Source organism: Convolutriloba macropyga, chromosome 2 (assembly GCF_964194025.1).
Source record: "Convolutriloba macropyga chromosome 2, txConMacr16.3, whole genome shotgun sequence".
In the NCBI taxonomy this organism is placed as follows: domain Eukaryota; kingdom Metazoa; phylum Xenacoelomorpha; order Acoela; family Convolutidae; genus Convolutriloba; species Convolutriloba macropyga.
In genome coordinates, this window is record NC_134469.1 from 81096558 (window position 1) to 81106943 (window position 10386).

At 38.3% G+C, this 10386-nt stretch overlaps 1 protein-coding gene across 1 annotated transcript; it reads left to right on the plus strand.

The window, feature by feature from the left end:
* Positions 1–4463: 4463 nt before the first annotated feature.
* Positions 4464–5625, plus strand: LOC142335505 (uncharacterized). Its single transcript, XM_075384032.1, has 2 exons — positions 4464–4561; positions 4711–5625. The coding sequence occupies exons 1-2, from the start codon at positions 4548–4550 to the stop codon at positions 5369–5371; spliced, it is 675 nt and encodes a 224-aa protein (XP_075240147.1). The 5' UTR covers positions 4464–4547; the 3' UTR covers positions 5372–5625.
* The last annotated feature ends 4761 nt before the right edge of the window (positions 5626–10386 follow it).

A 10386-nucleotide genomic window follows, 5' to 3' on the forward strand; every position in this document is an offset into this window, starting at 1 on the left:
AGGTTGAAATTTTTGAAAAAGTAAATATAAAGTTGAAAATCTTTAGCTTGTGCCTTACATTAAAAACGACATTTTAGCCCATGAAAAACTTGATGAAAACATCTCATTTTTACCTACCTCTGCAACCAAGTTTGTCAAACAACAAATTAATTTTCTGACCGTTTGATAACTTCAGCTTCATCAAACACTCCTCCGAATATCTTCCTACATGCTCCACTTTTTTACCGTCACGCAAAAGTTACCGTAACAACAATGGCAGCAAAGACGATCTTGCAGAGCTTGACGAAGCTGAGCGTCACCGACCAGTATTTTGTTCAAAAAATATTCGACCTATTCTATTTCGCCCTTCCAGTGTTTTTATGACCCGCATTTACAAAATCCATGTTGTTATGTAGCACGTAATTATGTAAGAAAATAGCACGTGCGTCTGGGCGTAATAAAAAAGTATGCTCACTTAGCTGGGAGGGGAGGGGCGAAACAGACTAGATCCGAATGATCAAGAACCGCAAAAAAACTTTGTTGACAGCAAACTCGTCAAAACGATCTAGACTTTTCTCAGTTCTCATCGTATTGCTGAGCTAATGGTCTCATCCGTTCTTCTCATCAACTCCGGTGACTAGTGGAAATTAACTTTGTCACTAAGATTCCTATCCTGCTGGATACGCATCATAATTTTGTTTAATTTTTTTGGAGCAGACTCACGTATAAACATATCATGAACGCAACTTCTATTTGCAAGCTAAAGAACAAAACGTAATGCAGACCTCAAATTACGTTATCAACTGCGTTTCATTAAATTGGCATTTATTTTGTGCAGAAGTTCTGCGCGGCAACGATTCAAGCAATTAAAGCTAAACTTCCGGAGAGAGAGACTTGCATATTAGATTTTTTCACTAACCAACCTCAGGTATGATGAGTTTCGCCGATTTTATCTCACTGGCTGCCGGATAATCAAGAAGAGTTGGGGGTTCCTCTTCAACTGGCTCGTTATTTTTGCTTTCAATATTGAACTCACCTCATCCATGGATGCTAGTTCCTTCGTAATTGAAATTGAACGGTTCATTTGTTGCTTCGCGCTGTTGTATGTCTTCATTTATATGCTCAGATTTTTGTACGAATTTCATCGAAGTGTATAAAAAGCTCCGTGAGAATACTGAAAAAATGAGTGCCCTTAACATTGTCGAGTAGTGTGCACATGAAAGCACCATGTGGAAGTTTAATCCGGCATTCGCGCCGCACCAATATGAAACCTGAGAGGCTGGATCTTAGTTCTCGGAGAGAATTGTATCCAATACTCGGGAGAACTCGTTCATACTGTTTGAACAAACGTACTTTGGGCATTCAAATACTAGGTATTCGAATGAGCATTGAACCTGCGTCAGCTAACGCACGCAAGCTTTGATTTGTCCAATATTAGTAAAGTGACACCTACACACGTTTTACTCGGTAACCAGAAGACCAGAAATCCTTTAGGTGTTGGCGTTTTCAAATTTAATCCTTGTAAAAAAAACAGTTGTGAACAACAAATCGCGCGCAGTCGTATGCCAATGCAGTTTGGGCACGTTCGCATAAAGAGTATGTACCTTTTGTGAACCATAGACCTAAGTGGCAAACGGCTGCCGAGCAGCAATTCGAGTTCCACGACTCAGTTTGGATAATCAATTTGGAACTATTCTTTTTTGGCCCCCTCAGCTCAGTGAGCATAATATTTTATGACCCCCAGGCGCACGTGCTTTTTTCTTACATAGTAACGTGCTATATAACAACATATGATTTGTAACTGGGGGTCGAAAAAAACAGTGGGGGGTGGGTTCGAAACAGAAGAGATCCGTCAACTTCCGTTGAGATTACTATAAATTTGGATCTATTCTATTTCAGCCTCAAGTGTTTTTTATGACCCCCAATTACAAATTGTATATTGTTTTTTAGCACGTTACTATGTAAGAAAATAGCACGTGCGCCTGCGGGTCATAAAAACTCTTGCTCACTAAGCTGGGGGGGGACAGAATAGATCCGAAAAGTTGAGCAAAAATGGAACAAAAATCGAATGAGATCTAAGAAGAAAATGTACGCTCACTAAGCTGGGGGACCGAAACAGAATAGATCCAGTCATTTATATTGGTTGCGCTTTTTTCAGTCCTGAAAAATTTAGGTTTGAAGGAACGTTTTGTTGACAAAACCTATACCAAGTTCTGTCAAAAAACATTGGTAGATCTGCAGTTTTTGACGCCATTGCTATTGCCTTTTTATCGTGATGACTATAGTAAGTCCCATAAAGTTGCAACGCAATCGAACGTTCGAAAAACTCTCGACATGCAAATGAACAACGAAATCCTAATCTCCGCATGTTTTAAATGTGAACTTTGACCTTTGAAACGTTCGATAGCGTTGCAACTTTATGGGACTGACTAGTAAGTCCCATAACGTTGCAACGCAAGCGAACGTTCGAAAAACTCGAGGCATGCAAACGATCATATTTTGGCCAGACATTTGCATGTTTTAAATTTGACCTTCGACCTTTGAAACGTTCGATTGCGTTGCAACTTTATGGGACTGACTAGTAAGTCCCATAAAGTTGCAACGCAAGCGAACGTTCGAAAAACTCGAGGCATGCAAACGATCATATTTTGGCCAGACATTTGCATGTTTTAAATTTGACCTTCGACCTTTGAAACGTTCGATAGCGTTGCAACTTTATGGGACTGACTATATTACGCGTTTTTGTCTTGATGTGAGCTGCTCAATTGCAGTCAAAATTATGATTGCCATGTTGAAAGATATTATTGCTTACTCTATTATGCTGAATTAATCCAACAATTTTGCGTTTTACAACCTATATGCAACTTTCGTAGCAACCAACAGTGCCTTAAGCCCCAAAAGTTGGTCTAGGGTCTTTCCCATCATGGCCCCCCTTAGTGGTCAGATAACCTATAGCCCCCCAATCATGGTAATTATACCATAATAGGGGCTATAATTTCAAGATGGGGCAGCTATAATGGGAAAGACCCTTGGTTTAAGCACGTTATTGTTTAAAAAAATAGTTCGGGGGTGGCATAAACAGTTGTATACCGAGTAGGCCAAGAACCAAAGGATCCCTCAATAGATACCAATTAAAGGATTCTAAATATAAAATAACATACCTTGACCCTGCAAAGCAGCTACTAGGCAAAGTGGAGGGTGGTGAGGTGACAATATATCAGTTTGTGGACATAGGCTTAGTTAAATCATTATTACAGACCCATCCATCACCGATCCTGGTGGGAGTTTTAAATTCGAAATCTGCCCCACCCCCCTTAGTGGTCCTATAACTCTTACGCCCCTCAAGCGAGTGTTCTATTTTATACATAAAAGCATGTGTGGAGGGAGGGTTGCTATAATGGGTAACGCCCATGCTTTTTCCATAACTAATAAATCAGGACTTATCTCTCTCTAGCCCTTCGGTTGACTAAATTAGGACCCTTCCTCCTCGCTCCTCCATCGTATCCATTAACATGTAAAAGACGAAACGTTGACGTTAAAGAGTTTGAAAGTACCAAGTACTAACGCAAACGAGAAACGACTAGTTGAAATAATTCTCCACGGTTGAGGTACAGGATATATCCCCCCTCGTTTGTTTTATGCCCCTAATTAAAATTAAGGCGTTGTTTATATAACACGTTACAATGCAAAAAATAGGGTTCTTCCAGTTATAACCCCCTATTATGGTAATTATACCACAATAGGGGGCTATATATTCATGGGGGGGTATAATATTAAGGACCCTAACATAGCACGTACGCCTGGGGGTATGAAAGTTATATTGACCACTAAGCGGGAGGGGAACAGAATAGAACCGAGGTCCTAAAAAAACCCTTTGGGCGAAAGAATAGATCCAAATTAGCAATCATAACTGGCAAATCGGACCGGCCTAGGCTTAATTAAAAGTCATTTTTTACCTAAAGTGCTTCGAAAGAATATAGATCTGTCACATCATAGAACCTCATCAGGGTAGTTATACGATAAATGTCTGTTGTCGTGGGGGGGGGGGGGCTTTAATGAAAAATATTCAGATATTTTGGGGAGATCTGTTCTGTCCCCCCCCCCTGTCCCCCCCCAGTCCCCCCTCCCAAAAAAAACAATCTAAGGAATGTTATGTAGCACATTACTAAGTAAAAAATAGTGCACCCATGGTGACCAATGTTATATGCCCTCTAAGCTGGGGGGGGGGGGGGGGTTTGGATGATAGGGGGGTGGGGTTGGATAATGGGGGAGGGGGGTATTGTTAGGGGGTCTGAATGATCGATGATCGTTCATTGGCCGGTACTCATTTGTGTTCACTTTGAATTGACTTTCGATTTGGAATTCACTTTCAACTTTCGAGTCACTTATGGTTTTTGAGATCGCCCACTTTTCTGATATTTCACAAGTCCATGGTGAAAAATGTGGCAAGATTTTTCTATAAAACTAACGTAATTACTCTCACTAATCGCATAAGCCAGAACTTTTAACATAGATTTATTACAAAGACCTAATAGTTGAAATCGTATATAATTATATACCTATCGGAGATGAAATTATCAACGTAAGTACTTTCATTATTTAGAACCTGCGATTTTTGTTGTTAAAGAAACAAATTTTTGTTCTTCGGGTAAATCAAATCAAACTTACATGAAAAAATTAACGTAACCGTTAATAATCTTTTCAATTTAATGGTCAATGTTCCCCTTTTAGGGTCCTGGCGACGATAGTCGCGGTGAGTACGGTGATTTTGCTTGTGGTACTAATGGTTTTCGCTCGATACATGGATAAGAAAATGGCCGAGGACAGATACGAATCGCTAAACGGGACAACGACGGCTGAGCCAGAAGTAGAAGAAAGTTACGCTAACCAGGCTGAAAATGACTCTCGAATCCGTCGCGAAGTTGAACTTGTCGATGACGATCACACCAGTAACGACACTGACAGCAACTCCACAGATCGAGAGAAGCGAAACGCTTTTTATATTAAAGCTAAATACAGCTATGACAAAAGGAATAAGGCCGCCAAGCATGAAAAACACGGTCATCACTCTCGAGAGCGTCGCGAGGTTGAAGTTGTGGAACCTGTCGATAACGATAGCAACGACACTGACAGCAACTCCACAGATCGAGAGAAGCGAAACGCTTTTTATATTAAAGCTAAATACAGCTATGACAAAAGGAATAAGGCCGACAAGCATGAAAAACACGACAGTCATCACTCCCGAAAGCGACGCGAGGTTGAAGTTGTGGAACTTGTCGATGACGACGATAGCGCCAGCAACTCGACCAGGCGGGAAAGGAGAAATGCTAATTATATTAAGGCCAAGCATACTTCTGACAAAAGGCACAAGAATAAGAAGGGCGGCGAGTAAGAGGAGTTTTTGTATGTCCACAACCAATTCTGCATGGAAAACTGATTCTCAAGTGAATAGCCTTTTTATGCTCGTCGTATGCTTGTACACTTGACTTTGATATGCCTGGTCATTTTCGATTTTGTATTTCGATGCACCTGAAATATGTTTGCTTTTAATGCATATTGTACAACGACTTTGTTTTTTGTCGTTGATGTGCATGCCTAATTTAAAGTAACTACCGTTTAGATAATTCACGAAAATTAATAAAACTAGTTTTGTATCCTAGATCAATCAAATCAGCGATCCTAAGCGTATGTTGGTAACATTAGCACTGCAATACCTTTGTATGCATTGCCGACATTGCAGACTGAAACGATCCGATTTTGAGATCCTGCTATGGGCACCCAGATCCTTCGGGACCTGATTTACAGCACACTAACCATGGTTAAGATAGGTTACAGTGCACCATGACACATGTGTTTTAAGAGGGTACAGTTGCCCTTGCGGTATGAATTGATGTTCAGCACAAATTTAACGTGTAAATTTTCACGCACAAATTTCTCCCAAAAAAAATAGCCGTGATTCTCTAAATAGTAAATTTATGAACATGTTATGGTTTTGGAAGGTAATTATATTAACCAAGTAACCATCTGACGCAGCTGTCTATATAGCTTAATATCCAGCAATACGAACATCTACAAATCACGATTAAGTGTGCCACATCTTCAGCACCCATCTCCTAGCTATCCCTATCTACCCGCTTGCTCCCTTTTTTCCTAACCACCAGCTTTCGCTATCTGTGAAAAATTGACCAAAATTGATAATTCTTCAGCGGAAAAATTGTCTGGGGCCGAAAATTTCAACAAAAGAAACAGCACAAATTCATAAAATAAAGGACAAAACGATGAAATAAATACATGACATTTTGAAGCTGCAAATTCAATATTGTACCATTTTTGTAATACACGATACCTTTGGCTTTTTGTTGCTGTTTTATTGTCAGCCTGCGTTTTAGATGGTTTTGTCACCAAGAATTACAAGGGGTCACTATGGGATATGGGTCAATTTTGGCCCAATAGGGTTCTTTATCACTGTTCTATGCCTTGCAAATCCTCGTCCATTTCGTTTGCTTTTTGGGTCGCCTTGACTCTGTTCTGCTCCATTTCCACATCGCCTCCATTTTCACAGATGGGCTTTCTGAGATTTTGTGGGCATATCCGTAAAATCTTGTTTTAAAGCGATGTGTGCCTGCCATATCTGCATTTACATTGGTAAAGTTCCAATGGCGTGCCGTTTTGGGGTGTGAATTGAGGTGATTTTAAAAGCTTATTGCTGATATATTGTAAAATAAGCCGTGTCATTGGGAACATTAGTGCTAAATGTTTGGGAAAATGTTTGTAATAGGAAGTCAAAGTTGGGCATTTGATATTTAATTTTCTACATTGGGTAGTTTAACTTGAGTCAAGTGCTAGTTTTATTGATCGATCTTTTTTAGCTGTGACTGCAATTGGAGATATACAAAAATTTGGTCCGCACAAATTGAACGTTTTTCTATATGTCCTTCCTTCGCCAAGTTTTCAAGTTCTTTTCTGACATTTGTTTGAAGATGTATCGGAACATTTTGTCCTATGTGGCGTTACGCTCTGTAGTTTTAATGGAATTTTAATTGCACAATATGTTTCTTTTATTTTTGATGCAAGTTGTTATTCCCGCAAACTCTTCATGTATTCCTCTTTTAATGGGGCATTGGTCTTCGACAAAATTTTTGTTTTTTAGTGGTTGTTGTGTAATACAAATTCCGGATATATCAAAAAGATCTCTTCAATAATTGGACGGTCACTATCTGCAACTACAAGGACTTTTGCTTTTTCGATAGTCCTATTCTTAGCTCTTACCGGAATTTCGTTTGAATAAGTTCTTAACTCGCTCGTCTTTTTTGGACCATTTTGATTCTACGTTATTTTACGTGATTAGTTTTGCCAAGAGATTTAAATTTGAACAGGCTCTGAACGAGTCTAATAGCAAAGAACAATAATCTTTTCCTATGGTCAAAATTAAGTCTAGAGGTGCATTTTGTTTGCGAGTTTGATTAGAAATTACGGTAAGATTGTCTTCGAACGGGTTGAAATTCGATGAGAACTTTTCATTGTAAATTTCGATGTTATTTACAGGGTTTTCGATTTCATTTTCAGTTCCAAATTTACTTACCAGTCTAGTATTGGTGTTGTTCCGAAGATCGTTAAAGCGTTTTATAGACATACGTCTGCAAAAAGATTTTCCATCCTTCAATGATCATGTTTAAACACTTTGCGCACTTCGGCACTTGTTATTACCTCTGAGATTTTTGTGAAGTTATTGCCTTCGCAATTGTTTATTATTCTTCCAAGTTTTTTAGGTTTAAAGTCACGCCGCGAAATCGCTGTAGTTGTTGAACTGTTTTTCTTGCAAAATGTTTGATGCAAACCGTTGATAGTTTATGTGAACCGTCTTCTTGTTGATTGCGATGCTCAGAGTTCTCTATGGTTGTTTTCGATCTATTTCAATATCGGACATGTTAGTGATGAAACAATCCCTGATTACCTCGTATATTCAATGGGCCTCTAATACCTTGTTTTTGAATTATTCTTATGTTTTATCATTTTTTCTGTTTTCTTGAAAACAAGATGTATCTGTGGATAGTGATGTTTCGAGGGCGGATGAAGGCATGCTCCAGCAATTGCCATAGTTTTCTTGTTGTTTGGTTGTTGCTTTCCTCGTGGGAAAAATTTTTCGTTAATTTTCATCTCCCTTCTGTTCCTATAGTTAAGTACAGATGTGAAGCACATTCTTGATCGCACATCGTTGACGGCTTTTCGCCGCACATTATTCAATTATCTATCATTTTTTGACATTTCTTGTGTTGATTTTGCAGTAAGCATTCAGTGTAATTCCTTGCGTTGATTACAGTGTTTTGCTCCCATTTGATTGCATATATTTTAGATAAAAGCCGAGTAATTTTTATGACCCCCGGTTACAAATTATATGTTATATAGCCCGTTACAATGTAAGAAGATAGCACGTTGGGGTCTTAAAAGATTTATGTTCACTAAGCTGGGGGAGGCGAAACCGAATAGATCCGAATTTTTCATCATAATTCGAAATTTGGGCGTTTCCCATTATAGCTCTCCCATGAAATTTTATCCCCCATTATAAAATAATTACCAAGTTTGGGGGCTACAAATTTTATTACCACTAAGCTGGGGGGCTTTAATAGGCAAATCCCCAAAGATCACGGAAAGTATAACAAACTGGCAAATTTTCGAGCCCGGTAGAAGAGTTATTGTAAAGTCAAACTGTAGCAGTCTATCAATCCAACGTGTTTATCTGCTATTTTAAAAATCAAGTTGATCTTTGTTCAAGAATAATTGATAATGATGCTCCATGATCAGTGATGACGTGAATTGATCTACCTTAAAGTATTTGAAATCTTCGATTGCCCAACAACACCTAATGATTCCGGATCAAAAAGGCTATTGCGTTCCTCTTTCATACTGAGAAATGGCATTGCAAACACTGTGTTTTACCAACCTCCATCTACTTGCTGCTCTAATGCTGCTCCTGGACTTTGGCGTGATGCATTGCATTTGAAACGAGTTATTATATCGACTTTGAAATGTCCGTTTTAAGTGGCCTTTGAAATTCTATTTTCAATTTCTTTAAAGTGTTCTTTCTGATTATCATTCTATTCAAACAACATTTTCAGAAAGGTTCTAATGTGTGGCATATTTGTGATAGATTTAGAAAAAAAATTTCCCAGTTATTGGACTGATCATAGGAAAGAGCGTAATTTTTTCAGATTTCGAGATGACTTTATTGCTTGAACTGCTTCTATTTTGCTGTACAGTGATGTCATGCCCGTTGAAGTAAGGTTTCGGCTAAGAAATTTAGTTTTGAGTTTAGCAAAATGACATTTTCGAATGTAAATTTCCAGATTTTCTCTATTAAGATTTTGGAGGCACTTTCTGACTAGGTTCATATGATCGTCATATGTTCTTTTGCTGAATGTTAAAATATCGCCCTGGGAACAGAATGTATTTTTTAGTCCTATTAGTGTGTAATTAATGGCTTTCTGAGAATTTGTGGGCATATCCGTAAAATCCTGTTTTAAAGCGATGTGTGCCTGTCATATCTGCATTTACATTGGTAAAGTTCCAATGGCGTGCCGTATTGGGGTGTGAATTGAGTTGATTTTAACCTTATTGCTGATATATATTGTTGTAAAATAAGCACTGTCATTTGGAACATTAGAGCTAAATATTTGGGAAAATTTTTGTAATAGGAAGTCAAAGTTGGGCAATTGATATTTAAATTTCTACATTTGGTAGTTTTTAACTTTTGAGTCATGCGCTAGTTTTGTTGATCGATCTTTTTTAGCTGTGACTTTAATTGGAGATATAAAAAAATTTGGTCCGAACAAATTGAACGTTTTTCTATATGTCCTTCCTTCAACAAGTTTTCAAGTTCTTTTCTGACTTTTGTTTGAAGATGTGTCGGAACATTGATTTTCACGCGCAAATTTCGTGTAAATTTTCACGCACAAATTTCTCCCAAAAAAAATATAGCCGTGATTCTCTTAAATAGTAAATTTATGAACATGTTATGGTTTTGGAAGGTTGCCACCACATTTCTAATTTATTTCTGAATGTGTATTAATTATATTAACCAAGTAACCATCTGACGCAGCTGTCTATATAGCTTAATATCCAGCAATACGAACATCTACAAATCACGATTAAGTGTGCCACATCTTCAGCACCCATCTCCTAGCTATCCCTATCTACCCGCTTGCTCCCTTTTTTCCTAACCACCAGCTTTCGCTATCTGTGAAAAATTGACCAAAATTGATAATTCTTCAGCGGAAAAATTGTCTGGGGCCGAAATTATGACTCGGCCCCCAGAGATGAAAATTTGTCAACAAAAGAAACAGCACAAATTCATAAAATAAAGGACAAAACGATGAAATAAATACATGACATTTTGAAGCTGCAAATTCA